At 37.1% G+C, this 27,894-nt stretch overlaps 1 protein-coding gene across 12 annotated transcripts in view; it reads left to right on the forward strand.

Moving 5' to 3' along the window:
- Positions 1 to 27,894, forward strand: part of PTPRM (protein tyrosine phosphatase receptor type M) — a 442,950-nt gene that overhangs the window by 163,880 nt on the left and 251,176 nt on the right. For all 12 annotated transcript variants that reach the window (XM_088050998.1, XM_088051003.1, XM_088051039.1 and 9 more), the window contains 2 exons: positions 2,133 to 2,307; positions 10,307 to 10,600. In XM_088050998.1, coding sequence (XP_087907124.1) covers positions 2,133 to 2,307; positions 10,307 to 10,600 — 469 coding nt within the window. The remainder of the gene's footprint in view (positions 1 to 2,132; positions 2,308 to 10,306; positions 10,601 to 27,894) is intronic.

A 27,894-nucleotide genomic window follows, 5' to 3' on the forward strand; every position in this document is an offset into this window, starting at 1 on the left:
TTTAGGTGCTAGATTTAATCAGTGTGTGGCAGTATGTTTTTCCCTAGGGAATAACTTATCCTATTTCTGGGTAAGTTATTATATATAAGGCTTCCTGATGTTGCAACTAGAGAAATGGGAATAGTAATATGGGTGGGTGTAATATAACCTCGAGATTTGGTACGGGGTCCTTCAATAGTCTGAAAGCTGCAGTAACATACTTTAAAACTGGCTTATGGCTTGTGATTGAACAGTGGTTCTGATTATCAGGGCTAAATAAGTTATTGTATTAGGTAAGAAATAATGTGGCTTTTAAAAAAATATTCATTCTCCAAAATCCTAATTAACCCCCACTGCTTATCTCCTGTTATCTGCAGCCATTTTTGCTAGAAGGATATTACTAGTATATTATTATATTTTAGTATATTTTATAGATATTACTAGTAAAAATAGTAGTTTTGAAATAGTAGTTTGAAATGTTTTGTTCCAAGTTTAGGTTTTGGTAACTGCCATGCCATGTCACAGAAGTTGCTTTATCAGCAGCTCAAACTCTGAGGAATGTTAAGGAACTGTCAATTATCTGAAGTAATTCTCAAGTAATTATTTATGGCTGAGTAATTTTTAAGGCATGATAGCATGTTCTTCTTTGGGCATCATACAAACTTATTTTTCTTTCACATAAGCTTCACCTCACCCATGTTTTCTTTTGAAGGGGAAATAACTCTACATGACTGTGCATTTGAATTAGTATTTATTGTTAATTATGTTGCTTCTTTGGTATAACAGCATGATTAACTTCGACTTGGTTTTGTGATTTATGGATGAGTTTAACTTTGTGTGACTGTTGTTTAAAACTATTTCCTTATAACTTGTATTTTAAGGATACTTCCAATTTATTGGCAAATAAAATCATAGTAAAATGAGATCAATATGTCTTGAACTCTGCAGGAAAAACTAGAAACTCCAGGGCAGAAAAACAGCTGTCACCAGATATGTTGTTGTTTTATAGAAGCTAGATAGTGCAGGACCCTTGACCTTGCTTGAAGCTCCTCAAGTCAGAGAAACCCACTGAACATACCTGGTGTCATTTTACATAGCATCAGACAATGTGTGTGCCTTCCTGGAGAGAGTGATTTTTGTGAAGTGATAGTTGGGGTTTTCCAGTTTCTCTTCATGTTTCAATAGTGGTTGCAGCCTTCAGTTTTTTGGAATATATATCATTCATTGTATGAAAAGTGCATCTTTCTTGTTTGCTTGTTTGGGTTAATGTCAGTAGATTTTAGTGGTTGGTTAGATTTTTTTTTCCCATCCTGCTTTCATAATTCAGTTCACATTTTCTGTGTGTTTTTGCCTGTTCATAGTGCACAGATCCTATTTCATGGTCAGGTGGAGCATGAGTTCTGATGAGGATTTGAGGGCCAAGTCTCTCTGCCATTATCTTTGTGTCAAAGGACACGGCAAGTTGTCATCTTGGCCTTCTTCTGTCTTTTCCCCTCTGTTTTTTCACTCCTTGTTCTCCTCAGCTGTTACAGGACTCATTTTCTTGTGCCATACATGTAATGTGTTGAATTGACAGCAACACACTGTGCTGAAATAGAAACTTCCCAGTTTCCAGTGTCATGCTGAGAAAGTTAGAGGTGGAGACAGCTTCAGGTCATTTACCTGGTACATCTGTGCCTGGTCTCTTTTACCAGAGTTGCTGGTAACCCCTTGGGTGGGTGCTGCTATGAGAACCATCCACTGATGTCTCCCTGCAAAATGCATATGCCAAGCAGCAGATGCAGGGAGGGAAGAAAAAGCAGACTGACTATGCTGCTCTTCATGGTTTTTTTAAAAATAAATAAATTTAAGTATTTGTGTAAAACAAGCTAAGCAAGTAAATGTTGCATTGCTCTCAAATCTTTCAATCTATAATCTATAAAGAGCTGAAAGCAGCTGTTACAGATTAATGGTTGCCCACTCACGCTGAACGGTTTAACTCATGTGGGAAGGCAGAAATGTCTCACTGTTACAGCTATAAAAGTAACATACAGTCTTCTGCTTTTATATTTCCTCTCCTACTGGGGAACTTGAGAGAAGTAAAATGGGTTGCCAGCATTTTTTTTTCATTTTTTTTTAATATGACTAATAATATTCTTTGTTTCTTTGCCTAGGGTATTTATGTACGGGATGCACCTTTGAAGGACATAAAAGTGTTCAACGCCCGACGATTTGTAGCCCTTTTCAGTGTGGTAAACGCCACGAAGCGCGACGCTGGCAACTATCGCTGCATGATCCGGACAGAAGGAGGAGTTGGTGTGTCCAACTATGCAGAGCTGATAGTCAAAGGTACTTCACCATACAAATCAGTATTTGCATGCTCTGTGTATGGAATCAGGGCTTGCAGCTGCTAATGCAGTAAGAATGTCGCCCATAGCCTGTTAAACTTTATAAGAGGTTCAGTAAATAGGTTTTGCTTATGTAAATCTTGAGAGTCTATCCAGCTGTAACAAGAGAGTGATGGAAGAAACCAGGGCTAATTAACTAGGTACTTGTTGATTGCTGTTTTAGATATTTTCCAAAAAAAACCACCACCCTTTAGACCTGTATATCTTTAAAAGCTTTCATTTAAAGTATGAACATAATAATGGCTACTTGCCTCCTTTGTGGAGATTGTATTCTAAAACTGTATTTACTACAAAATATACAAGATTTACATTAAAGTGAACACATAAATTACACATATTTCAGTATATGGAGGGGTGTTTTTAATAACTTTTGGGAACACTTAGATGTAAGTAGAATTGGGAATCATCTGTCACTGGCAGAAGATGCAAGGAAGCCATAATGAAGATTAAACCATTTTCCAAAAGCAAGAATAGGGTTTTAGTGAATGTGTTGTAGAGAAAATGAAGAGAAACAGAGCAAGAGAAGGATGTTGGAAATAGCCAGGGTATGAAGATAACAAGACAAAACAAATTGTAGCATGAAAACACAGAAGAGCTATTTGAATGGATAGATGAAAAAAGAAACAAATAGAGTGGGTGAGATGAGAATATAATTATAAGGCATGGTGGAAGAAATGAGGTTGTTTCAGTCCAAGCATGAAAAGAAAATAAAGTAGGTGGCCAAAAATAGATACATATGAAAGTCAGCAAAGAAAGCAAGCATGGACTATAACCACAGTAGGAATGATGAACCATCTTTCAGAGCTAACACCAGTGAAAACAAGGAGGAATGAACACTGCCTGAAGGAGGCAGAGGGAGGAGTTCTGGAGTACTGCGTCAGTGATGAGAGGTACAGGAAGCCAAAGGAATTAATTTCTTCTCAGTATCTTTGAATCAGGGTGTTTTAATTTGTTAGTGCTCCTTTTGAGGCGCAGTAGATGAAATTATGAAGCATATCATTAAAGCATTTGTGCTTACCCGGATTCTTTCAGAAAATTTGCACTGGGCACTGTGAGTAAGTGGATAGCCTTAGGGTGTAATCCCATTAACTACTTGTAGAGTGGCAAAGTAATTATGGTAATCCCCATTGCCTGTATTGGAGCTTTTATGAGACCACCTGCAGGTCACTCCTTCTGACCTAAAAAGACCTATTTTAAACATTGTGCTGTAAAACCTTAGATGACTGTACTGAACAGCAGCATTAGGGGCCAATTAATAAATATGCTTTCTTATTGATGACATATAGTTAAGAAGTTGTATTTTCTCATTTTTAGCAGGTTTTCTGCTATATCAGTTACCAGACTTCAAAGATAATGGCTTGATTTCAGTGCAGTTATTTATTTTTTTAATCCATTACCATCCATAAATCATGAAGAATGTACATATGTCCACACTGCATGTAATGTTTAGTATACTTGGGAACTACTCATGGCTTAATAATATTTGTAAAAACAGTGGTGTAATTACTCCCCCCTCTTTGTTACAAACTACAAATTTAATTCTCTTCTTATTTACGCTGGTGTAACTAAACTGACTTACGAGGAATTTCCTTGGATTACATTGCTAGAATGACAGGAGGGTCAAACAGAGCATTTATAAGTTAAAGAGAATCAGTTATTCAGAATTATCATGCTCTGTTTCATACTGGTTGCTGAACCTGTAACTCAGGTTGCAAAAAGCTCTGCACTGGAATAGGGCTTTTTTCAAAATATGTTTGCTTTTAAGTAGAGATGTGTGCACAGTAGAGTGGGTTAGAACTCTGTACAACATTCATTCTACTTCACTGTAGACAAAGTTTCACTAAATAGGAATTTACTCTAAGTAGATTCCAATTATGTGTTTAAGGATTTTTAAGCTTTGTAGTGCTGTTGTGGCACGATGTGTGGCACTGGAGACCAGGTACCAGAACTCTTGAAAAGAACAGAAGGGCTGCTAGTTTCAGGTGATGAAAATCAAATCTGCAATAATGCAGGAATAGGAGTGAAATCTTGAAAATGAAAGACATGTAAGAAACTGCCAGGTATTCTTATTCTCTCTTTTTTTTTTTTTTTTTTTCTTTTTTACCTGAGTGAGCATGTTATAGCAAGGTTTCAGCAGTATGTAGGGGGAAAAGGTCGCAATCTAAGAGCTGTCAGTTCTGCTATTAAGTAATTGTAAACGTGAATATTGTCTAGTTAATGAGGAAAAGCTTGTCAGTGAACAATTAGTCTGGCATTAAAAAGCAGGGGGAGGAAAGAAAGGTGATTTTTTGAAAACTTGTTTGTGGTAGCTTATATTCCTTTTAGAGGGTGGTGAAGTAAAGTATTGATTGTTCTATTTAAATAAATCCTGAAGGGGAGGTTTTCAATTTACCTGAGTGTTTGTTCTGATAAGAAAGGATGAAAAGACAAGTGCCTTGTCATTGTATGTGCTCCAACTGCACAGTATCCTCATCTAAGTTTGTCAGAGAATTGGATTGAAATGTCAGTTTATCTAATGGGAGGCATGAAATTGGCCTTGTCAGATAACCCACTTATTGTAAAAAAACATCGGCTCGTATCTAATAGATGACATAAAAGTAATCAAACATTGAGCAAAAGGAAAATAGTCGGGTAGAATTGATTAAATATGTTTGGTGAAGTAAATTACAGATCTACATGCAGTCCCTAGGTTGAAGTTTTCTAATAGTGGGCAGATCCAACACAGATTAGATTTAGGAGAACAGAATGAGCCTGTCTAGCAGACATCAGATTATTGCAGAGTTCAGACTGCTTATTGAGTTCGAACAAGGTAAACCTAAGTGTCAAATTGGTTAAAAGGAGTTTGGTTAGGTTTTTAAGCAAGGGCATAGAAAGGTAGCCATCTGTAATGCTGGCAGCTTAAATGTCTGCATTTTCCAAGTGGAAAATTTAACACTGGGAACAGAACCAAACCTCTTCAGGACCTCCAGAGCAAAGAATTCCTTCTGGAGGGCAAAGTCATTTTGGCATCAAGACACAGTAAGAAAATATCAACAATTACTTATCTGTGGTATCAGTTGTTCTCATACATTAAATATACACGGATACTTGGCATCTGTTTTTGCTCTCTCCAATTAACCTTTCATGGTGGATCAATCACTGTCTGTACCCCTCTTTTTACCATCAGTGCTGGCATTAGGACTTTTATTGTTGCCTAACAATTCCTATAATGAAGTCCAGTTGCATATGCTCATTTTTTGGCAAACTGACTTGTGGCTTGTATTTTTCAGTGTGAATGTGTGCCTCAGCCTGGAGGTATTGAGAAAACCTCCATCTAGAAGAGCTGATATACATCATCCATCTTAGCAAACTTGCCATAGGAAAGTGCTGAAGGGTCTGGACTTGGAAACAGTAATATTTTTTCAGGAGGGTACTAGTTATGTCAAGAACACTATTTTTCTCTTCCTGTGAAAATCTGTTCTCGAATATAGTTAGTTAACAAACTATTAAATAAAACCCCAAAAGATCCTGAGGCTTCTTTGAGTTCATCTTTCAAATTTCCCCAAAATTCTAGATACAGTATACGGAATTTAATTGCAAGCAGGGATCTGAGCTGCTGTGGGAGCAGGCTGGATCCAGGCACAGGGATCAAGACTCATGACCTTAACATTTGTGTGCTTTTAGTATACAGTCCTCCATCTTACTGAATCCTTGTACTTTGAGAGTAAAATGGTGATGGATTAACAATGTGGATAGTGAGGAGTGCAGGAACAAGAAGCTACATACCCAGATGAGGTTGTTCATGCTGAGACTGAACAGAAGGACAAACTGGGAGATGTTTTGAAATGAGAGGGAAGGTATTTGAAAATTAGGACTACACAAGTACTGAAAGCTGGGGAGAAAGAGATGGGGGTGCTGATCATCAGCCGCTGAACCTGAGCCAGCATGTGTCTGGGTGACCAGGAAGGCCAATGGCTCCCTGGCCCATATGTGGCCAGCAGGACCAGGGCAGGGATTGTCCCCCTGTACCAGGCACAGGTGAGGCCAATCTTGAGTGCTTTGTCCAGTTCTGGTCTCCTCACTACAGGAAAGACATTGAGGTGCTGGAGTGAGTCCAAAGAAGGGCAAGGAGCTGGTGGAGAGTCTGGAGAGTGGATCAGGAGCAGCTGGGTGTGCTGAGGGTGTTTAGCCTAAAGAAAAGGAGGCTCAGAGGGGACCTCATTGGTCTCTACAGCTGCCTGACAGGAGGTCATAGCCAGGAGGGGGTCAGCCTCTTCTCCCAGGCATCAAGGAACAGGACAAGAGCTTATAGGCTCCAGCTTTGCCAGGGAGATTTGGGTTGGACATCAGGAAGAATGTTTTCATTGAAAGGATGGTTAAGCATTGGAACGGGCTGCTCAGGGGAGTGGTGGGGTCCCATCCCTGAAAACATTCGCTTTATGCCATGGTTTAGTTGGCATCTTGGTGTTTGGTCAAAGGTTGAATTCAGTTATCCTGGAGGTTTTTTCAAACATGATTCTATGATTTTGTGACAAAGAGGGGAAGGTAAACATGTACACATTCATGTGTTTGCAAAAAGTGAGGAAGTAGATTTTGCCATTTTTCAAGAGAGTGCTTCTGACCTGCAGAGAAGAAATGTCTGGTTTTGTCTTCTTTGACTGACTTAAATCTTACGGGTTTACATGATCTCCAGTGGCAAGTCAGTGTGATTCCTTTACCCTCCCAATTAAATTTTTAGAAGAACTGCAAAGTAAAAGATGTTAAGATGTTGTAGAAAATGTTTGGAAAATCTGTATCATTTAAGTACAAAGCAGTTTAAATGAAGTTCCAGTTTCAAGTGTGTTTTCAATTAATGTAAAGTGCATAAGAATAAATAGTTTACATTCATGTATGGCTACATTTGTTTTTATTCTCTGTGCAAGAGAAGGGGTGCTCCTTATCATGAGGACTGTCTTTTTCTTGTATTTAATACAAATGATCCATTTCTGTAGGATAACCTGAGAGCACCTGCTTAAAGCTTTCTGTCACCTGCAGACCTCTGGCTTTGTCAGGTAGCCACTGTTTCCTTTCCCTAAGGGATTGTGCCCAAATTGGCATTTGTCAGAGAATTCAAGAGGAGGTCACATGTCTGTTCAAAGTCTAAAAGGCTGAAATAAATAATAAATAAAATTTGAAATATGGATCCACTTACCTTCTTTTTCTCAGTTAATATTCTGTTTTAAAAACCTACATTTAAAAGGGCTTCACAGTACTGAATAGCTTTGTCTGCTTGCTTCAGGAGGAGATCTGCAAGGAAGAACTCCTCTTTAAGATAAGTCATTGTATTAAATATCCACTGCTACAAACTTGTTTCTGCTGTCAGCTGAAAATCCTTCCTTGAGCATACACAGCCCTGAAATATCAAGTATATTTTACTGTTTCATAAAGGTATTAATTTGCATGTTATTTAATTGAGACCATCTCAGTGTCCGCCAGTAAAACTGCTTTTAGTGAGGGACAGTAGTGCTGCAGTGTGGTACTTACCTAAGTGATTCAAACTCCTCAGCATCCTAAAAATTTTGAATCATTCTGTCGAAAGAAAAAATAAATTAAAAAGACAAAATAATATATTTCAGACTTCAGTTGTGAAATCAGTTTAATTATATTTGGGTATACAGTGTTTTTATTAGAGGATCTGCTTAACTGATCTCATATTTTTAACCAGTCACTTAATATGAGCATTATATTTGTAACAAAAGGTTGCTTTTTAGGTAGTCTCGATCTCTGGTAAGAGGGTAACTTCTGGTGTTAAACCATGATAATAGTATGAAATTGCAGCATATGCAGGTTTTGCTAAAATAATGTAACTTGAATTAACCTTTTTCATTGTGGTGCCAGAGAAATAAAAAACATGCCCTGAGGTATAAAAAGACAATAAAATACTGTCTGTTTCAAGTACTTGTAATATTTGGAATGAATTGGTGTAACCACTAACCTGGTGTAACACTAACTCCTGAGTTTGCATTTTGAATGGCACTTCAACAGCCTTTAGTAGCATTTGAAACTTGAAAGTAATTAACTGTTCTTTCAGCATGGCTAAGTAAATGCCTTAGGATGCTTTATAAAAGTTCCATTTCATGTCTTGGTTCACAGAACAGCCTAATGATTTAAATTGATGCTAAATCATTTTGAGTCAAGTCAGAACTGTTTCCAGACATACTATCACTGTAGGAAGCCATAGTTTATATACTTAGGAAGAATAGTTTCAATAAAACTGCAGTATGTTTCTAATTCAACAATGACATCGGTTTGCCATATATTGCTATAGACATAAAACAGTGCTTTCACTGCTGATTTGAAAAATCTAAACAATATTATTTATATCCTGCAATCTGCCACAATACATTAAGCTATTTTTATGTCTATTCCAATTAGTAGTCCTTAATATATATCTTCGGAGATGTTCTGGTGTTTTGCCCTTTGTATTGTGTTTTTCATGATAGTAATCATTTAGTTTTGTTAAGATGAAAACACACAGTGCTAACGTTTGTGTTTGCTGGTCTGTAGTGTTGTATTTCAGCAATTGCTAACAGATTGCACAGATCAAAGTTTGCATACAAGTGTACCCTGCTAATTAGAAACACCATATATCTGAAGCTCAGCTAATCTTCAGTGTACTCAGTGCTCTGAGTTACTCTTTCTATAAATGAAAAAAGCTTGCTTACTCTATGATAATTACAGATTTGTTAAAGTAGCAATTCTTCTGTTCCTCAGGAAATATTAAATGTTTCTTTGCTTTAACTGTGACTTTGAAGACCATGACAAAATGATGAAATACATAAATTCAGGTTCTTGTCTGTTTGACTACCTGTACCTCAACACAGAGGGAAATAGCAGAAGAAGATAAATCTGAATTTAAAGCTTAGGGAAGACAGCTGTCCTGCATTCATTCCATATTCTGTGTAGCACTGAGAAGGTGGCAGTGTTTGCTGATAGATATGTTAAGAATATTGGATCAAACAGTGCCTTATTATGGTGGCTCAATTTCATTCTACATGAATATATTTAACCAACAGGAAGGCAAATTTTTTACAGCTATGATGCATGAAACAGCAGAGTAATTTAACCAGTAAGGGGAAAAAGGATTTATTATTTACCTTTCAAAAAAGATGATGTCTGCAAATTATTTCTGCAGTCTAATTTAAAATTAGATGCCCATCACAGAGTAAATTAAAGTGGGTTTAAAACTTTGGCTGCTTTTGAAATCTTTAGAATCCAATCTATCAGGATATCACATGCATGCTTGTTCTGTGATACAGAGTACACTTCTGTGTGGTAGTTAGTGAAAATAGCCATTACATGAGGCAGAAACAGACTCGTAGTAAAAACTCGAGAAATCCCCCAGCTTTCAGAAGCTCTTCAATTTTAACTGAATTATAGAACTTGAAAAATTACTATATTTACTCTGCTTACACAGAAGTCTGAAAATACAAAGGGTGAGTAGTTAAGTACATAAAACATAATTAATAAAAATATAATTTTGTTTCTGTGCAGAAATTTCTGTCCTTGTTATGTGTAAGGATAGGCTACAATATAAATTTCAGCTTAAAAATATTTTTTTTTGAGTAGGATTAATATCTGGAACAAACTGTATTTGTATGAGAAAACCTGAAATTATCTTTCTTTTTAAGTTGGGGGTTGCCATGGGGGAATGTGTAGTGAATAGAATTCCATTTGCACCTGGTTTGACGTTATGTGGTATAAACCAAAGGCTTCGGGTTAAAATCTCCAAGTGCATAAGCAAAAGAATCTGAATATTGCAGTTTAATGAGAATAAGTCAGTCTGTAGTGGTGATTCCTTCATATCCATATTTTTATGCAGTCTTCAACTCTAATGTAATACAAACCCTGTTGCTTATTTGAATGTTTTGAAGCAGAAAAAGTGTAATCATAGCTTGTTATCATACCTTACTGTTTTTCAGAGCCACCAGTTCCCATTGCCCCACCTCAGCTGTCCTCAGTTGGTGCAACTTACCTGTGGATACAGCTGAATGCCAATTCCATCAATGGGGATGGACCCATTATCCAAAGAGAAGTTGAGTATCGAACTTCCAGCGGAAGCTGGTACGACATACAACCCGTGGACTCCACAAGCTATAAGATTGGGCACCTGGATCCTGATACAGAGTATGAAATCAGTGTATTACTTACAAGACCAGGTGAAGGAGGAACAGGGTCTCCTGGCCCAGCTCTCAAAACAAGAACAAAATGTGCTGGTGAGTACTCCAAGGTGATAGGAAAGTTGTAAGCATCTTTCTAGGGCTGAAGACATAAGTTATTTCACTAGCAGTTTTTACTGTCTGTCTTAAACCAGCAGGTTACAGGAATTAAGACTGAATGGTTTTAAGTATAACCTATTAGCATTTTCCAGCTACAATGACCTTGAAAGCAACTTTCCGTGCGACTGTAGATGAAATCATGACTGTGTGTGCTTTCTTTTTCTTTCAGTGTCAGTTATATCAAACTTGTAGATAAAGTGGAAAGAGATCCTGTGTAACAGCAAAAGCATTCACTGTTGAGTCTCAATTAGCAGATGAGGTTTAGCAAAGGACTGCTTTCTTGAGTGACTGACAGCATGTCTCTTTACTAAATGAGATAGTGTGATTTCTGGTGTGTTGTAGCGATCTTGGCTCCTGTTTTGGATGATATAATTATTTGTAATAGCATACAAAGTTCACCTATTATACAGAAGCAATTGTAGAATAATTTTCAGTGAGACTGGCAGTGATATTTAGTTTGGGATTTAGCCGCTCAGAAAATAATAGAGGATACTGTGACCTGGATTTTCTTTGGTCATAAGTATTTTCACCCAAGATTTTGAATCATCTCTCTCTGCTGCTGTAAAGCTGGTGGAAGGTAGGCAGGAGTGTAACTAGAGAATATGACAGTAACAAGTGGTGTTAGCTTATTGTTCCTAGTCTTTTAAAGAATGACTTGGTCTTACTTGCCTTTTTAACAGAAAAATTACGTACCTGAACAGAAATAATATATTTCCATTGCATGTATTTTTTGTAAAGTCACCTGGCCATTTGTTAGTAAATGTCATTTCAGTTGAATTGAATTGGTGTGATGTCAAACACAAAATGAAATAGAGTTGCTGTCAGAATCCCACTATTATGTTCTGAAGATGCAAACTTACACAAGTACTAATTCTTTGGTGTTATTTTTGGTATTTTTCTTCCTCTCATTACTGGAAAAAAGTATTTAATGAAAAGTACCAGAAAGCAGTACAGCTACATTATAATAATAGATAAGTATTTTATATTTATAAGATTTCCTCTACTAGGTTAAGATAGTAGCTCAGTCAGAAGTGGAGCATAGAAATGAAATATAGTTCCCTTCAGGAGGGTTTCTGGGTCACTGTGCCCTTCATAATATTGTAAATGTCTGTCTAGACAAGGTAAGTACGTGTTTAATACACAAGTATTTCAGTTATTTTAAAATTAAACAGTTTTACTAATAGTCTTTTCATCTGCTTGTAGGATCAGGTAATGCAGTACTGGGTGCTGTGTGAGTGAGCCTGTCTCTCCTGTAGGGTTGTGTTGTGTTACCAACCTTGGATTAGTCACAAATCCAAAATGCAGCACCAAACAGGCTGCTATGAAGGAAATTTAACTCCACCTCAGCCAGACTTAGTAGAGAGTGATATCCAGAACTTTAGTTATATTTAAGAATATCACATGCTTTCTGTTCTGCTCTGTGGTGCATAATGTTGAGTAATAAAACAGGCATTCAGTTTCATAAACCACTGTGTACTGGAAGTGTTTTATTACCTGGTAATGGCTTGTAATACATCAGAATTATTTGTGTTTTTATTAAGCTAAACAGTAACCTTCTTAAATTAAAAGCAGAAAGTTAAATGACTGAAAAATGTAAATTGAATGATGATATTAAATCTGTCTCTACAATTTGGCTATTTTATAGCAGAAGACCCTGCTTTGAAGGTGTGGTGGTTATTGGTTAACTGTTAGCAAGTGACATGCTAATAAGTGGCCCAAGGGTTTAAAAAGAGATGCTGATAAACTAATGACGGTATAATTAAGCTGGGTAGGAGTAAAATAATGCCAGTCTCCAAAGCATACCATAGAATTAATAAAACAGGAGTCTTTAAGAGAAGAATCATTGCACCTTTTTAATTACTGTGATAATTGCATGCTGCTTGCCTGTTCCCTAGGGGAAGATAGTGAACCACTTGGAGACTTGAAGCAGTATGCTAGGCATTCAATAATCTTAATAGTTCTCCAAAGCATTTGAAATATGTTTTCATTTTAGCAAAATGAGATTTCAGAGGCTTGTAATAGACAAGTCTTATCTGTAACTTCACTAAATAAAAGTGTCTGTAATTAGAATGGGAAGGAAAAAAGTCTTTCCAGACTTGGTTGCATCACACTCACTGGAGCAGTTGCCACTTTAGAAAGTGCTTTGTTTCCTTTTGATGAAATATAATGTTAGTGCTTTTACAGTGTAATTCTCAGGAAGCTAGAGAATCACATTCAGGTCTGGATTAGATTTAACCTAGAATGTGGAGTTCAGGTTTGAAGTAATTTAATGGCTTTTGGCCACGGTGAACCACATTTGAGTCAGACTTAGAAAAAAGGGGTTTTCTCATTTAAAGGTGTGAAAAGAAGGTCTTCCCTGGTTGTCTGGAATTTAAATCACCTGTTCCTATGCTCAAAGCTCCTTCTCCCCACAACCATCTCATATGGTGCTGTGAACCAAGAATGCTGAGTGCCAGGGATGGGGCATCCACAGCTTCTCTGGGAATCCTGTTCCAACTGCCTCACCATCCCCACAGTAAAGAATTCCTTTCTAATATCTGATCTAAACCTATTTCCAGTTTGAAGCTCTTCCCTTTGTCCTTTCACTATTGTTCCTGATGAGACACAGTCTGGCCCAAAACCAGTGGAATTGTCCAAAGTAAAACTAAAGTAGATATGCTGAAGGATTAATAAGATAGACTGTGTTTTGTAGTTTTTTTCTTATCCATACCAGTATTCCATTGGGTAGATTTATTTATTTCAGGGCTTTCCAGCATGCTTTGTCTTTGGCATTCATTGCATGATACAAATCTTGATTTGGTCTGTGTCCCTGCATTCTGGTGATGAAGCAGTGCCCCAGTTAAAACACACCTGAATAATGCAGAACTGCTAAATGAGCTCCTGCAATTTATTAATTTTTTTTTTTTTTTTGCTATGGCCCCTCTATTAGGAGACTTTATTTCTAATTTATATTGTTCCTTGAATTTGCTGGTGAACAGATACGTCTTAAAGACAGCTACCTTAGGAAGAAAAGTTAAAATAAAACCCTCCCTCCTGCTAAGGGAGGGGATTGTTAAGGCCCCCTAGGGAAAGTTGTTTTCTTTTTCTCATAATTATTTTTTTTTCCCTGTGACATTTGGCATAATTTCTGAAAATTAGCATATTTTCCTTTACTAAACCAGAAAACTCTACTGGAATTTAAGAAAATGAAAAAATAATAAATTAAAAGAATGCCATGAAAGAATCTTCTGATGAATTATCCCCAAACTGTGGGGTTTTTTAACAGTCAGATCTCTGCTTCTTTGCACTAAGACACAATTACTGCCCTGGAGTATTTGCCAAAACAATCACTGTCAATTTAACCAATAATTTTCATACAATGAAATAACAGGAATGTTTTAATTAACATAGTTGATTTTGCTGTCTCTTCTATCCCATCACCTGAGCTTGTCAGGAGGAAAGCTGTTACTCCCAGTACAACTGAGCTCTTGAAACACTGCTGCAGGTTTGTTGTAAACTGTCTGGTACTCCTAAAAGGCTTGTTACAATCTGGAAGAACAGGGCAGAAGAACTCTTTAAATCCCCTCTCTGGGAAAAGAATAATCTTTGTTTTTCTCAGTTCACTCATTGCTTTGGCTTCAGCTGGTAAATCTTTGAAGGTGTCAGAATTATTTCACTAGTTCTGTGTTACCCACTGACATCCACTGGCATTATGAGAAAAAAATTTGCGTGTGCTAGAATACACTGATGGAGTGAGTATCCTCTTCCCTCTGATCAGTTCAGACCTGCATCAGGTTGCACCAGGCAGAGGTATCTCTGGGCAAATGGCACAGACCAGGAACTGTCTTGAACCCTGCATTTAACTTTGGTGTGCTCAGGTATGCTGGACAGTACTCAGTGCCACCACTTTCCTCCTGCCCCATGACATGGAGCACTGTCCAAATCCTACAGGATGGACAGTCTGTATTTTCTTGTGTACAACAGTCTGAATAATAAGTCAGTTTTGCAGATGGTTTTCCCTGTTCTCCACCCTCCCACCCTCATTAATTCCCTAGTTAGTCTCTCCCTTTGTCAGTGTCCATGCCCTAGCCTTTCATGAAGCTCAGTGGTGCTTACTGCTGATTTCCATGCCTTTCCCCATTCTATATCATTATTAGGAAAGATGAGTTCCTAAGAACTTCTCTAGGTTGAAATGGCAGCTGCCTTTCACTGTCCTTCAAGACTTGAAACTTTTGACTGTTTTGTCTCAAGAAAGGAGGAAGGATCTTACTGTAACTGGGAATTAAGTTATTCCTTCTTGTTGCTATACCATGGGGAGCTGCCTGTGAAGAAGTTCAGGGTATTTTCAAGCATATAACAAAGTCTTAACATTGCTTAGTTTTGTGATCATAGGAAAATGTCAACCTGAAGCCACACTGCAGTTTTTTTCCATAACTCTTTTCCTTAGCAATTTTCTTCAGAAGTTTTAACCAAGGTTTTTGCAGCTGTGTTGTATTAGAGTTAGACCTCCGGTCAGAGACACCTGAACCCTGAGGAATAGGGTGCAGGTATTGCACCATTTTATTTTCCATGGAAAAGTTCCATGATATTTCTAAAGTCTCCATTCCTAACCTGAAACTGTAATAAACTTTAGTAGAAGGTTGCATTGATTTATCAGAACTAGAAGTCTACAGTGAACTTATATTTTATTTATTGTTTTATTATGAAAGTAAGATCCTACTGTATTGTCCTTTTTTCTAATGCCTTTCTGATACACAAATCATTTCATATAAGGTCACTTTCTCCTAAGGGTAAAAGCTAGTTTTGGATTTCCTGCATGTAGCAGGTGACTTGCAGCTTTTAGATGTGCAGGAGGTAAACTGAAAGATTTTAATAGAATTCCAAGAAAATACTGCGTAGTGAGATACATGTCCATGTGTCTATATCACTGGTCACTTACTTCTGATGGGGAAATAAAACATCTTGGAAGGGACCCTTCAGAAAACACAAATGGTGTTCAGCATTGACTAGTGTATGAACTAGTGTGTAAGAAGTGGTGTTCTTCATTGGCAGCCACTTGTCCAGGGACAAGTGCCCAAGGTGTTCCTCACTGAGATGACTTCTGTCATCTCAGATACCATGTACAGAACAGCCTGCCTTGTGTTATCAGGGGTCTTGGGTTGGGAAAAACCCAGATAATCCAAATTCCTCCCATATAAAAATCTCTTTAAATCCAGTTCTCTTGCTCCTTGTCTCACAGTTTAGAATTTCCCCTCAGACTCCTTTAAGTTGCTAAAAAAAACCCCAAAAAAACCCCCAAAAAAACCAAACAAAAAGCTACAGTCTGGTCAGTCTCACCATAAACCCTGGGAAGATGATAGAACAACCAATCTTAGAAACCATTTCCAGGAGCACAAGGGACAAAAACATGATAGGGAGTAGTCAGCATGGATTCACAGAGGGGAAGTCATGCTTGATGAACCCAAACTCCTGTGTTGAAACGTAAAGAACACTGGAGATACTCAGAAGTTATCTGGACATCATACAAGCTGTTGTAGCTGGCATTGGTAGAGCAAGGGTGGTGTACAGCGAGGGTTGGACCAGATGAACCAGACCCTTCCTACCTCAGCTGTTCTGTGATTCCAAGTTTCTGTCAAAATCTGGGAAGAGAAGCTCTCACCATGGAGTTTGTTAAATTCTCCTAGATTCTGCTTTAATACACAGGAATGTGTCATGATCTTTCTCCACTGTATTCCTGTCCTTGTCTGAGACTGTATAGACAGTGAGGTACAGTGTGATGGAAAGACTTCATCACAGACAAAAGTTGGAGTTCCACTACATGGAATGTTTCTCTAGATTTGTGGTTGCCAGTGATAATGAGAACAGAACATTTTCTTTTAGGAAATAAACACCATGAGAGTATGCACCCTTTAATCCCGAATGCGTCTTTGCTTTGCAGGGGAAATCACGGGTCGGTTCTCCATTCAGTGAATTTTCAGCCTGTGAACACAAAAGCTTATCCTAATATTGGCAGTCAAGAGAACAGGCCTTTATAGAAATTACTAATACCTGTACTTTTGTGTCTCCATTAGTCCCTAAAGAAATAATTTTTGGTTAGATAGAGCATCCAGAGATCTCACTTGAGAAGCAGAACATTTTCACTCCCTCCACATGAATGGGAGGGTAAAAAAAGGGCAGGAAAACTGCTGCAAGTATGGTCTGTTGGCTCTCTTTCTGACACGTGCTGAAGTATAAAAGGAATATAGACACAATCTAGTGCTGGTAAGGACACAGAGCATGAAACCTGACTGTCAGATCAGTTTGTTTTGAGAAGCTCCACATTAGAATAAGGAGAAACATTTCCTGACAGTTACAGCTGGGTTAATAGACAGATGGAAACAGAATGTATGTAAGAATAACTGCCACGTCTTTGGTTGTGTGAAAAGCAGTCATATAAATGGAGACTTATTTTTTCACTTTAATAGATTCCCATTTCAAAACATTTGCAGAGGAAGAAATTAACCTGCTCTTCGAGACAAATGAACCTTCACTAACTTAGAGCAAACCTGAGGGGCAAGATTATTAATTTCACATCTGCCAGGTGGAGGGAATGTGAAGAAAACATAATGACCCTTAAGGAAAAGTAGATAATATGATTTCCCCTGTGACATATCTTCATCTCCAGTCTTTGTTGTAGTCTCTTACTAGTTACAAGGATAAGCTCAAAAACACACACTCAGGCAATTACTGTACCTAACTTCAGTTCAGGAATTGGTTGTTAGGGAGTGAGAAAAACCCAGCAATGGGAGTGTACTGGTTATAAATAAAAGACTGCTATGTGGGCATCTTTATTAGAAGTGGTAAATTATAAATACTCGTAAATACTTGTAAAAAATACCGTTTTTACAGGGTGTTCCTTAGTATTACTCTGTTCTGAACAAATGAAATACAAGCTGTTTCACAGATGCTTTGGATCTCTCTTCTCAGATGTATATTATTACTGCAGATTTAAATGAATGTATTGGTACTCTGTTATTAAAAGCAATTAATAATAGCAGGAAAGAGCATTCTGTGTCTTTCCAGTGAAGTTTCATGGTGCCTTGAAATTTATCCTTACCAACTTCATGCTGAGAGCTTTCTCCCCTCTTTTGAGGCCTATTTTTACATCAGCTGTTCCAGTTCTCACATACAGTTATACCATACTGTCTTCCACTCACAGGCAGACTTCGTTTTTAATTCTGTTAATCCTTTGGCAAAAACTTTAGCAAATGAAACATGAAGGTATGGTTTTCTCCTCTGACTTGGTCTTATCCAAAACCAAAGCAAAATCTTGTATGCATGTGAAGTGAACAAAGTATATTTACTCCAGTTTGTGTCTAAAAGAATAACTGATTGTGTGTGCCAAAGAGAGTGTATGTGTATATACAGACATGCACATATATCCCCATCTCTTTTTCCTTCATATATAGGTATGATTGTGTCAACCCTATGGCCAAAGGGAGGGAATTCAGGCTCTAAAGGGCAGGTTTCTTGCTTAAAAAAAAATATAGTTGCGTGAACTTCTGAGCCAAGTCTAAAGACACTTTTTGTTTCAGGAGTCAGGAAAATAATGTGTCACATAGACATCTGTGATACTAAATATCACCACTGTGTGAAGATAATCCCATTTTCCCTTATGACAGACCTGCATGGCTGGAGGGAGTTCCAAATTAACCACAAATCTGATGTCGAATGGAATATTTGATGTTAGACTTCTGCTAACTTCCACCCTAAGCCTCCTGAATAGGGTCACTAGTTTGGCTCTCTCATCTTCTGGAATTAAATTCTGGCAGTACCGTGTCAAATCAGTTTAAATTTTAAGCAGGTTATTTGGATGAAATTTGCCAGTGGTTTTAAAGGGTGCTGAAAGATGGAAATGGATGAATAGACAGGCATGCCCCTTGGTTTTGGTAATTGAAGGCTCACTCTTTTGTTTGAGACTGTTAGACCTGTGTGCTATCTTGCCCAGCAGCTTTGGCCTGCTTTAAAACACAAAGTTGCACAATTCTATTAAAGTATCTATGAAGCATGAAACATCCAGGAATGATGTAGAAACACAGAGATGCTTTAGTTTTTTAAACCTTCTAGTAGTTCGGGTTTTTTTTCAAATGACAAAAAAAGTAGTTACCAGTTTTTAGAAAGAATGGTATATTAATTTTAGCTCACTTCAAAAGAAAACAAACAACTACACCACTCAGGTATTTCCAGTTTTTTCAGTGCTTGGGAGGCATTTTGGCTTTACAAACCTGTTTTGCAAATGTAGAGTCATATGTAGAATTCAGTCCAACCTCCTAAAGGTTCCCAGGAAGAGAAGTTGAGTTCTGGCTTTTCTGGTATTACATTTTTCTATAAAGTTCAATTACAACTTTATAGCCTAGTCTGTAGGCTATGTGTCAAGTTTGAGACCTGAAGTCAGGGCAGATCCTGATGAAGAGATATGCTGACTTTGGAGATAAAAAGTTCTCCCTCTTGAGAGTACTAGGTTGTTGCAGTGCTGTGAGTAGGTAATGCTGTCCTGTAATCCAAGGATCTCTCGTGGTGAGCAAGTGCGCAGCACAGTTCTGTTTACAGCAAAAATGAAGTTGAAACAGTTCACAGAGTATTGGATCTCGGCTTCTATAGGTGCTAAAAAAATAGGTTTTTTTGGTAATAGGTTTAATTTAATTTTTTTTTTTTTTTTTGTAATCTAATTGCTGCTCTGTTGTTTAGGCAGAGGGGCATCCCCATGGAGCTAGAATTTTCCAGACTCTTAAGAGGACAGAAACATGCGAGTGAGGAAAGCTGCTCTGTATTTTTTTTTTTCCTACTCAGTTTATACATGACTAAGTGAATTCTGGCCCAGGAAATAAAACATTTTACTGGAAGGCATTCAGCAAGGAAATACTAACTTAAATCTCTAAGAAGAAATAAGAAATAAAATTGTGAAAGGCTTTGTCTAGCATTATCTTGAGGTACTGTGTTGAAAGACAAATAGTGGTGATGAAAATCGAATTGCCAGTAAAGTTAATGATTTATGGCTTTTGCATTTCAGTATGCCCAGCCATCTCAAATAGTTTCAACAACTGTGTTTTCAAATTTATACTTTTGATATCTGCATTTAGCTGTCTTTTAATTTATACTGTCATTTGACCACTCTTGTTATTATTTAAAATATATTACCAGCTATCTCTGCATTTAGTTCATGCTTACTCATTCCATTAAATGTGATGCACTTCCTGGAAGGAGAGAAAAGGGCTTTTTTTTGGGAGAGTTCAGTTTCATTTATTAGTTCATGATTCACAACTTTCAAAAAGCTCTCTGAAGGTATTTTGGTGCCGAAATTTTGCAGTAGAAAATCATGTTTATACTGGACTCTTATCTTTTAGAATTATCATATGGAAAAATGCATGTAAAGCAAAAAGGTAATAAATGTTTACTCTTGACATACAGAAGTGCCTTTTCTATTCTGAAAATTTATGTTCTTTGGAAGCAAAAATCAAGTTGTCTGTCAGTTGCTATTTGTTTTGACTATTTCTGCAGATGTTTTATTTGCAATTAGCGTAAAAAGTAAAAAAAAAATCAATAATTTTCTTAATTACTATTTTATAGTGTTGAATTTGAAAGGACGGACCAATGTGTAACTGGCATATTTGGCCAAGTAAATGAAAAAAATAACTTTCAATGACCTGAGCATAATTGTGGTTGACTTCGGAATGACAACTGGCAAAAGTTGTACTATAATTAAATTTCCATTATAAAAGTTTCAGGTTTTTTGTCTGACATGTGAGGCTAGATTGTGAAGAGTATTCATTTATAAGAGGAAAAATTAGAGAGCTATAATTTATAATTCAGGGTAATCAATGAAAGCATTTCTTTTGTCAAAAAACCTTTCACTGACAAACAGCATTGCATTATTAGTTGTTTTAAAAAGAAACTAAAAATCCTTTTGTTATTTTTTTCACTTACTGTAAAAGGAGGCAAAAAATTCTGGTGGTTGAATCATGCTGTAATTCACAGTAATATTGTACAGATAGGGTTTCTCAGACTGTTTCTCTTCATTAACCTTTACTTTGTGTAAGTCTGTATCTAAGACTGTTTATGAAGAAATATAATCTTTTTAAGGCCATCTTAGCAAGATTCTGTTTAGTCTTGAACAGTTGTTTCTGATAGGAGAAGTGACAGCATATTCTCATTTTCAAGCTCTCCAGTTATTGATTGAGATGGACCCTTTGCTTTCCAGTACTGGAGTCTCAAAGAAAATGAACAAAAACATTATGAAGCTACTCCGTTCATTTCTACATAATCTTTCAAAGGGAGAGCCAGCATAGACAAATATTTAAAAAGTTTGGGTAGCAGATTTTCATAGGCCACAGCAAAGCTCAGAATCTTTCTCATTTAACTTCTTTAGAGAAGTCATTGTTCTTCCATACACTCACTTGAGCTCTGCATTTACAGTACTATTTTATGTGCTTCAGTTATCACTATTAATTAGGTCTAATTGCACTCTGATTCCTCTTAATATACTATCTGTTCATTCTTTAAATGAAGTGTGTATGCTGTTCATCTGAAAATATGGTTGGACTCGACCGAGTAAAAATGACTTTCATCTTACTTATGAGTCTGTTAAAACAATGAACTATGACTGCTCTGATAACATCACAGAACAGTTTGGAGTGAATCTTCCAAAACTAAATTATTTCATTCTGTGTTACAGTGGCACAACCTCTTCTAAGCAGTTAGTGTACAATATGGTATTGAGTTCCTAAAACAAGTGACTTGAAAATAGTTTATTTTCATAATGATAAATTTCAGAGACTGCCTGCTAAAATTCAAAGTGGTTGTTTACTGTTGTGTGTACTAGCACTTCACTGTTCATCTCTCCGCTTACAGATCATTGCTTATGAAAGCAGTCAGTGTTAAAATCTTAAAAATCTGCCAGGAGAGTACTTTTTTGCATTCATTTTTATGCTGTGCAGTAGCTGCTTCCTGGATGTTACCACAAGCTGCTGAGACCAGTTTGTATGTCTTCTTTCTTTTCATCCAAACAATGGGTTTTAATCTTCACAAACTGATTTATGCATTGATTTGCAATTAGATAACATCCTAGAGGTTTGTTCTGCATTTGGAGCTTTACAGATGCATAGTTCTGCAGTGGATCAGATAAGAGGTTTTTCCTTTAAAATGTTTTGAGCTGTCTTCTGTTTGAGAAGTTTTAAGTGGCATGGCCCTAGGTGTCTTCTGTAACAATTGTAATCTAATAGCAGTTGATTTGACAAGTTGAAATGCTGAAATGGCAGGGCAAGAGTGTTCTGCCTTTTCAATGTCTTAGGGATGAATGAAGAAGAAAAAGGTAACCTTCAGAAAATTCTGTGAACATGAGTAAATCCCAGATCCACCTAAACATTTAATTATTTCTTCATAGAAGCTAACTTATTACTTTGATTAAAAATGATTGTATCTAGTATATCTGACCAACTCATGGGAGCAAATCATTATGGAGTTCTTAGATAACATATAAATGATGACTTATTTCCCAGATTTACAACACGTGCATCTAGGTTTATTTTTGTAAGCACAAGTAACCAATTTTTTTTTTTTCTTTTTTTTTTTTCTCCCTACAAGATTATTTCTTGCCCTGAGGGGTTGGTGGAGCTGTTAAACAATGATGGAAAGACACATAACAATGGATAAGCTAATTTTAAAGACATTCTCAGCAAAAGCTGAACTATGTTTGCTAAAAGTTTCTATCACAATGAAAGAGAAAGGGTAGCCATTTCAGAGCAAGTTGCTAATAATTGGCAGTGTTGCACAAACAGTTGGTAAGGGACTGATGATAAAATGTTTGTGACAGCTGTGTGCACTGGTGTCTCTAGGCATATACTTGCTTGTGCTATTTCTCATGCAAAACATTAAATATAAGGCTAGCAAATGAATTCAGAAGTTGCTTAGGTGCATTAACATGCCCTGGCTAAAAGAAAATGCATTGAGTATAATTTAAAGTAGTAGTAGTGACTATCTTATTTTTTTCACTATGAAATATTAAATAATATATCCTATTCAGATACTGTTTTAAAAGAAACTGACAGTGATTTCATTTGTCTTGGCTGGTACAAAATTGTCCAGGAATTCAGAACACCATTTTGCATTGCTACAATAGAGGAGCATGATGTAGAAAAAAAGAAAATTGCCTGTTTTCAATTTTAAGTTTCCACGATTACAAAAATTACCGCTTTTGTGTTTGGGATGGGGGGGAAAAGGCTTCAGCAGTGTTGCAGTGATATTAGATGTTGATATTACAAATGGAATCACTTTTGCCAGTGAAAAAGAGAAGCTGAAATGTGTAGCAACTTAAGAATGTTCTAGAATGAGACAACCTGCAGGGATATACAGAAGGTATCATGGGTCAATAAGCCTTTACCTGCTCAAAACTTGTAAAAAAGTGGCATGTGTTACAAATGTATCCTAACTCTGCACAGAAACAAAAAGGGCAAAAAGAGCAGCTTTCTGAGCTGGATGGGGGAGCAGAAGTGAATGTGGAATGTCTCTTTTTGAGGAGGGAAGAGGGGAAAGGAGTAAGCTTTTTTCAGATAGAAGCATTCTAGATGAGGTTCAGGAGACCTTGAGTCCTTTCCTTTTGGAAAAGTTTTTGTTTGGCTGAAGATCATTAATCCATTCCAACCTGGGCTGCATTTTTTTGCTGTTTTCCAGCATTTTATTGTGCTTATATCGTTCCTTATTCTCATTACATTCCTGTTTTATTCATTATGTTTAACTCCAGTTTTTGGGTAGCATTTCATGTGTAAGCCATGTAACAAAATAGGTTATGCAAGCATAATCCTGAAAAGCACAGTTGAGAAAGCAATTATTGAAATAACACTAGATTTTGCTTCTAACTAATAACGATCTAGTGCTGAAAATAAAAAAATTCTGAGGCAAATCTATGGTATTTATCAGGAGTAATCATGGAAACAAAGAAATGTTTGTTTTTAAGGTACTAATAAGCAATCTGATTATGCTGTATAATTGTATTGCCATCATGCTGTTACTTCAGGGAATTTTATTTTGGCAAAAGTAAATATCAGCCAGCAAGACTAGACTAATTCTGCTTCCTGTGATCAAACTTGAAAAGGTTTTGTCAATATTTTCATAATAAATTTTCTGTTGTTTTTGCCCCAGAATTGCTATGAATAATCTAAGGAAATGCCATGGTTCCTTAGACAGTTTAGTGCCTATGGAAACAATAAATAATACTCCCATAAACTCATATTTCTGCTGAATCTTAGAAAGTGAGTTCCCAACTAAGAGTTTCCTCCAGCTTTTGCATAGGCTGTCAGGAGTGATGGTTGTGCTACTGAGTGTGTAACTTTGGTGACTTCTGTAGTCAGCTGGGAAGGACAGACGTTGTAAAATGTTGATTGAAACCAGGATCCAAACCAAGTGGTTTTGCTTATCTTCTAAAGGACTCCTTTATTTATTTCTTATTTTAAATTCGTCTTTTAAATTTTATTCTGTTTCCACCAAAGATAAAATGCTTCTAGGGAAACTAACTACTGCATTTTTGTTAATACCCACATGTCTCTGTAGGGAAAAAGATAAAGCATTTTCGGATGAAGGTAAGATCAGTTGCTCCTATAAAATATGTAAAGACCTGCCTAGGCTGTTGTACAGTGATAGTCCTAATATCTATTGATGAAGGACTAAAACCAGTTACTTTCCTAAAATAAGATCTAGTTTAAAGCCTCTCTTTTAGGATGTTGTTGATTAAGTTCTGTGATATAATGCAAGATGGTGCTTCGATTTTCTGAATCTGAGCAGAATATGTCCTTATTCTAAACAGAGAAGACAAATGTCTCCTTAATCTTCCAGACTGTATCCATTAATTTTAGATGGGCCACTGCCAAGGTTAAAGTATAAAACATTGACTCGGCTTGCTCTCAATAGCTTTTCCAAGGATGATACTATTTGTTCTGTCAGTGGAGTTAGAAGTTGCCCAAACATCTAATATAAACAAGAGAATTTCCATACCAGATAAAAAGACTAAATTCTGAGGTCAACTGCCACAGATTTTATGTAACTGATTTGAAATACTGTGAGGTGCCAAGGAATTGTGCTGCTTAAGAATAAGCTGTCAACAGTATAGTGTTAACAGCAAAGTTTCATGTTCTGGAGGAAAATAAAAATAATTCTCTAATTTTGTCGGAAGGATTGGATTTATTTGTTTTCTGGTTTTAGTAATTCTTAATGGAAGAGGAGAGGTTTTCTGGAGGGCCTTTTTTTCTCTGTCAAATTTCACATACTGACAGAATCATAGAGGCTGAAAAAGAATGTCTTGTCTAACCATCAGCCTAGCAACACATAATCGCCCCTAAACCATAACCTCAATGCCACATGCTTCTTGAATGCTTCCAGAGATGGTGATTCCACCACCTCCCTGAGCAGCATATTCCAATGCCTAATCACTCTTTCAGTGAAATTTTGTTTTCTAATACCTAATCTGAACAATTTAGGGCCATTTCCTCTCATCTTTTCACTTGAGACATGCCAGAGGAGAGCAGTTTCCACCTCACTACAGCCTCCATGCAGGTAGTTGTACAGAGCAATAAGGTCATCCCTGAGCCTCCTTTTTCTCCTAAACACTAAACACCTCCTGCTCCTTCAGCTGTTCCTCATAAGTATTGTGCTACAGAACTTTTTAGCAGCTCTGTTGCCCTTCTCTGGACATGCTCCAGCACCTCAGTGCCTTTCTTACAGGGACAGGCTCAAAGCTGAACACTGGATTCCAGGTGTGGCCTCACCAGTGCTGAGTACAGGGAGGAAATCAGTGCCCTGGTCTTGCTGGCCACACTAATCCTGAGATGGTGTCAAATGCTTTACAGAAATCTAGGTAGACAACACTCAGAAGCATGTCACTTTCGTCATAAAAGCAAACAGGTTGGTGAAGCAGGACCTGCCTTTTCTAAACCCATGCTGGCTGGGCCCAGTTCTCTACTTGTCCTGTGGTGTGTGTGGCACTCTGCATGATGATCTGCCAAGGTCAGGCTGCGAGGCCTGCAGTCTGACCCTTGTAGATGGGCATTTTCTAGTTCCTGCTTAGCTGTTTGAAAAAGAATAAATTGTAATCCCAAAGATATCTGTAGTACGTTGCTGTAAGTATATCAGTATAGGACGTAGAGATTACCTGTATATCCACTTCCCTTTTTTTTTTCTTTTTTGTTTTTTTTTCCCATGAACCAGCATAGGTTTTGCATATAGGATGTTCAAAGTACAGATTATTCTTACCTGTGCTATCTGCTTTTTCACTTCATTTCACTTAGTTTTTTCTTGTGACAGCTTCTTTTGTCTAGAATCTTTATTTTTTACTTTTCTTCCTCTGCTGCATATTTTGCTGGTTTACACAACCCCTTCATTAAATGCGTAGCATTTAGAATCACATTACATATAAGTCCCACTGAAAGAAATATGCACACCTGAAAAAATGTGGCAAATTTTATGCTATTCCATTTTACTCTGTTTGGTGTGGTAAGACTGAATGGAGTGAAAAATCTGAAAGTATATCTTGTTTTAAGATAAAGGCAGTAGGTTTGCTTTCCTGTTAGTATCCTGTCCACCAGAAATAGAAATGCTAGAAAGAAAGCAACTAAGAGATTATCATCTGACAGACAGTATCTTTTTTTTAATTTTCCCCAACTCTTCATGGATTTTAACAAAAAAAAAAAAAAATTGCTGATACATATGGGGTTTAAAATTTTTCAAAATACTAGAAATGATCAAAAGAATTCTTTAAAAATACAGGCTATTGTTGCATTATTTCAGATAAGACATTTTAATGCTTTGTTTGTAGCATGATTAAACTTTTTGTTTCTTTTGCAATGCTTTCAGAAAGAGATGTGAATTGTCACAGGATAGAAGAGGTTTGGCTGTAGCAATGACCACAAAAATGCTCCCAGCCTTGGACACCTGACAGCTGAGCTAGGATTTTACAGACTGTGCTCTGATCCTTTCCATTTCTTCTTAGTTCTGTTTTTGGGGCTAGAAACTTCTCTGAAACTTTGGCTAAGTGTCTCTTTCTGTTGTGACCTATTGTCTTTGGCCAGCCAGGGTCTGCTGCAGTCTCCAAAGGGATTGTCAATAAGGGAGAAGAAGCTCTTTTCTGTCCTGTGGAGGAATTATATTTGGCATAGACACTCTTCAGGTGCTTCAAGCAGAACTGCCCTGTGAAACAGATCAGAGAAATCCCAAAGGGAATAATGTCAAAAGAATCAAAGAAATGTGAATGTCCTGCATCATCTGGTTAATCTTCCTTGTAAAATAAAGAGCTACTTCAGAACTGAATTTGATCCAAGAAACTCTTGACAGTTTCTTTGATGCTTTTTCAAACCAGGAAGAATATTTTTTTAACTTAAAGTTTGAGCATGGAAAGGACATCTATTGTTGATACATATGTGCCATTTGGTTTTTTTATGATCCTAGGAATTAGTAAAGCATTTTGGAAACTTGTGGTGATTAATTTTTTCTTTACCTTGATTACACTTTTATCAAGCCATCATCCAAGAGGAAAGCCATTTAGAATATAACCAGAGTGAATTATGAACTCAGCATTGATTTGCAGTAAATCTAGACTACAGCAATGTCATCTTCAGTGGAGCACTGGCTCCTCCAGGGATTCAGATAAACACCAAAAGAGACAGAGCTGCACTATCAGAAATAAGATTTAGAAAAATGAAAGCCACACTTCTGCACAGATTTCTAGGTATACATCATGTTTTGGATTATTTAGAGTTAATGATTTTTTTCCCACAGAGATAGTGAACCTGCTGAAAAAGTGCTAACTTCAGCATGAAACATTCCTGGATGCAAAGGAGTAGCTGGGATCCAGTTAGTAATATTCTAGCTGACACAAACCTTTGTGATCCTGTGTACAAGGAGGTCCACTGGCAGACAGCATCATTTTGGAATTCAGAGCACATTCATAAAAGGTGTAAGCTTAGGAATTTGGACATCTGTCAGAAGGCAGCACAGCTTTAGTGTCTTGGAGTAGGAGAGTGTGAAATTGTTGAGGAAAGTCCCTAGAAATGAGAATATTTAGGAAATAGTTCTTGGACTTGTTTCAGCTAGTATTTTTGCAGAAAAACATAAGGAGGAGTACTGGCTTCCCAAAGAGTTGGATTCCAGCCCTAGCACATACGCTTTCCCATAATTTTTTCTCCAGTTGCGTGGCTTCTCTAGAAATGTATAGCTGAAAATTATCAGGCAAA

The sequence above is a fragment of the Pseudopodoces humilis genome, chromosome 1 (genome assembly GCF_049639895.1).
Source record: "Pseudopodoces humilis isolate 2021_Gansu_Grassland_sample_001 chromosome 1, ASM4963989v1, whole genome shotgun sequence".
Lineage (NCBI taxonomy): Eukaryota > Metazoa > Chordata > Aves > Passeriformes > Paridae > Pseudopodoces > Pseudopodoces humilis.